Genomic DNA, 1,341 nt, shown 5'->3' on the forward strand with positions numbered 1-1,341 from the left:
CATGGGGCACGCGTAGATGGAATTGAACATGTCGAACAGCTTGTGCGAGTCCAGCTCGTTCTCCTTCTGCTCGTTGCACCACCACAACCAATGGTCAATGACGTTTGAAAAAAAACCATGTTTGATCACCTCTCAGGGTGATGTGACGAAAGAATGGAAGAGTGGCGACGAACCTGGGTGTAGGAGGCCATCTTCTTCATCCAGTTGAGGTCGGCACCGGCCGAGAAGGACTTGCCGTTGCCGGTCAACACCACCGCACGAAACTGTGCAGTATGGCCGCGCAAGGATAATAAATAATCAAAAATAGACTTGAATAAAATAAAAATAATGATTATAATCATGAAAAAATAATGTGGTGCACCTTCTCTTGGGCAGCGTCGCGCTGGATGGTGCGGAAGGCGTCGGTGATTTCGCCGATGACCAGCTCGTTGAAGGCGTTGTGCGTGTCTGGCCGATTGAGCGACACCCATCGCACTTCGCCCTTGTCCTCCACCTGAAGTGCAGATCGTTTGGTCCAAATCCCCCTCGGTCAGGCCTTCCTCGGCACAAATCTTGCAGCTGCTGGTGCCGATCAGATGTAGATGGGAGCCACAACGTACATTGATGAAATCGTACTTCTGTTTCACCTCAGTGCTGGCAGCCGCTGTGGTAAAGGCCCGGCGACCGAAGCTAGCGGGGAGCTGCCACGACCGCACCGCCCCTCTGCCCACAACCACCTTCAACGTGGCACGCCTCATCTTCTTCTTGAGTGCAAATCTAATCTGTGGATTTATTTATTTATTTATTTATTTATTTTTGAAGCCATTTCTTTTTTCCCGGCCCAATGGGCAAGCCCGAAAGAAGTCGGGAGTGACCGCGGCTGTCGGTTGTGCAACTCCTCTCTCTCTCTTTCGCTTGTTTTGGGTCACGCCAGAATAGCAAAAGAAGAAACTGTTGATGATGAAGAGGATGCCGCAAGTCGTATTGCTCGTGGTGTGCGCGTTGGTCTGCGTCGCAGTTGCGAATGCGACGGTCGTGAACGGACTGGGCGACCAGGTGCACAACGCCCGACCCATTGTCGGGGTGATGGCCCAGCCCACCTACGCCGACCCCCAGTACAAGGGACTCGGCCGCACCTACCTCGCCGCCGCCTACGTCAAATGGTTCGAACCCCCCCCCCCTTCCCTTTCCCTTTTCGTTTTCTCTATTTGACGACGTTGCCTTCATTTTTTTTTTTTTTTGTCAGGCTTGAGAGTGCGGGCGCTCGCGTGGTCGCTGTGCAGTACCGACCCCCACACTTCGCCAGCAGCCTGCGCAGTGCCGCCTGATATGTGTGGGCGAAGGGGAGCTAATGAGGGTTCT

The 1,341-nt window shown here is 53.5% G+C and overlaps 2 protein-coding genes across 2 annotated transcripts; one reads left to right on the forward strand and one right to left on the reverse strand.

The window, feature by feature from the left end:
* Positions 1–125: 125 nt before the first annotated feature.
* On the reverse strand, positions 126–737 carry ACA1_390280 (uncharacterized protein; the record flags this gene model as incomplete). The annotated part of the gene is made up of 3 exons (XM_004336679.1): positions 126–263; positions 362–493; positions 600–737. The coding sequence occupies 3 exons, from the start codon at positions 735–737 to the stop codon at positions 126–128; spliced, it is 408 nt and encodes a 135-aa protein (XP_004336727.1).
* Positions 738–948: 211 nt separating this feature from the next.
* On the forward strand, positions 949–1,307 carry ACA1_390290 (uncharacterized protein; the record flags this gene model as incomplete). Its single annotated transcript, XM_004336680.1, has 2 exons — positions 949–1,142; positions 1,226–1,307. The coding sequence occupies 2 exons, from the start codon at positions 949–951 to the stop codon at positions 1,305–1,307; spliced, it is 276 nt and encodes a 91-aa protein (XP_004336728.1).
* Between the last annotated feature and the right edge of the window lie 34 nt (positions 1,308–1,341).

Source organism: Acanthamoeba castellanii (assembly GCF_000313135.1).
Source record: "Acanthamoeba castellanii str. Neff unplaced genomic scaffold scf7180000084740, whole genome shotgun sequence".
NCBI classification, from domain to species: domain Eukaryota; phylum Discosea; order Longamoebia; family Acanthamoebidae; genus Acanthamoeba; species Acanthamoeba castellanii.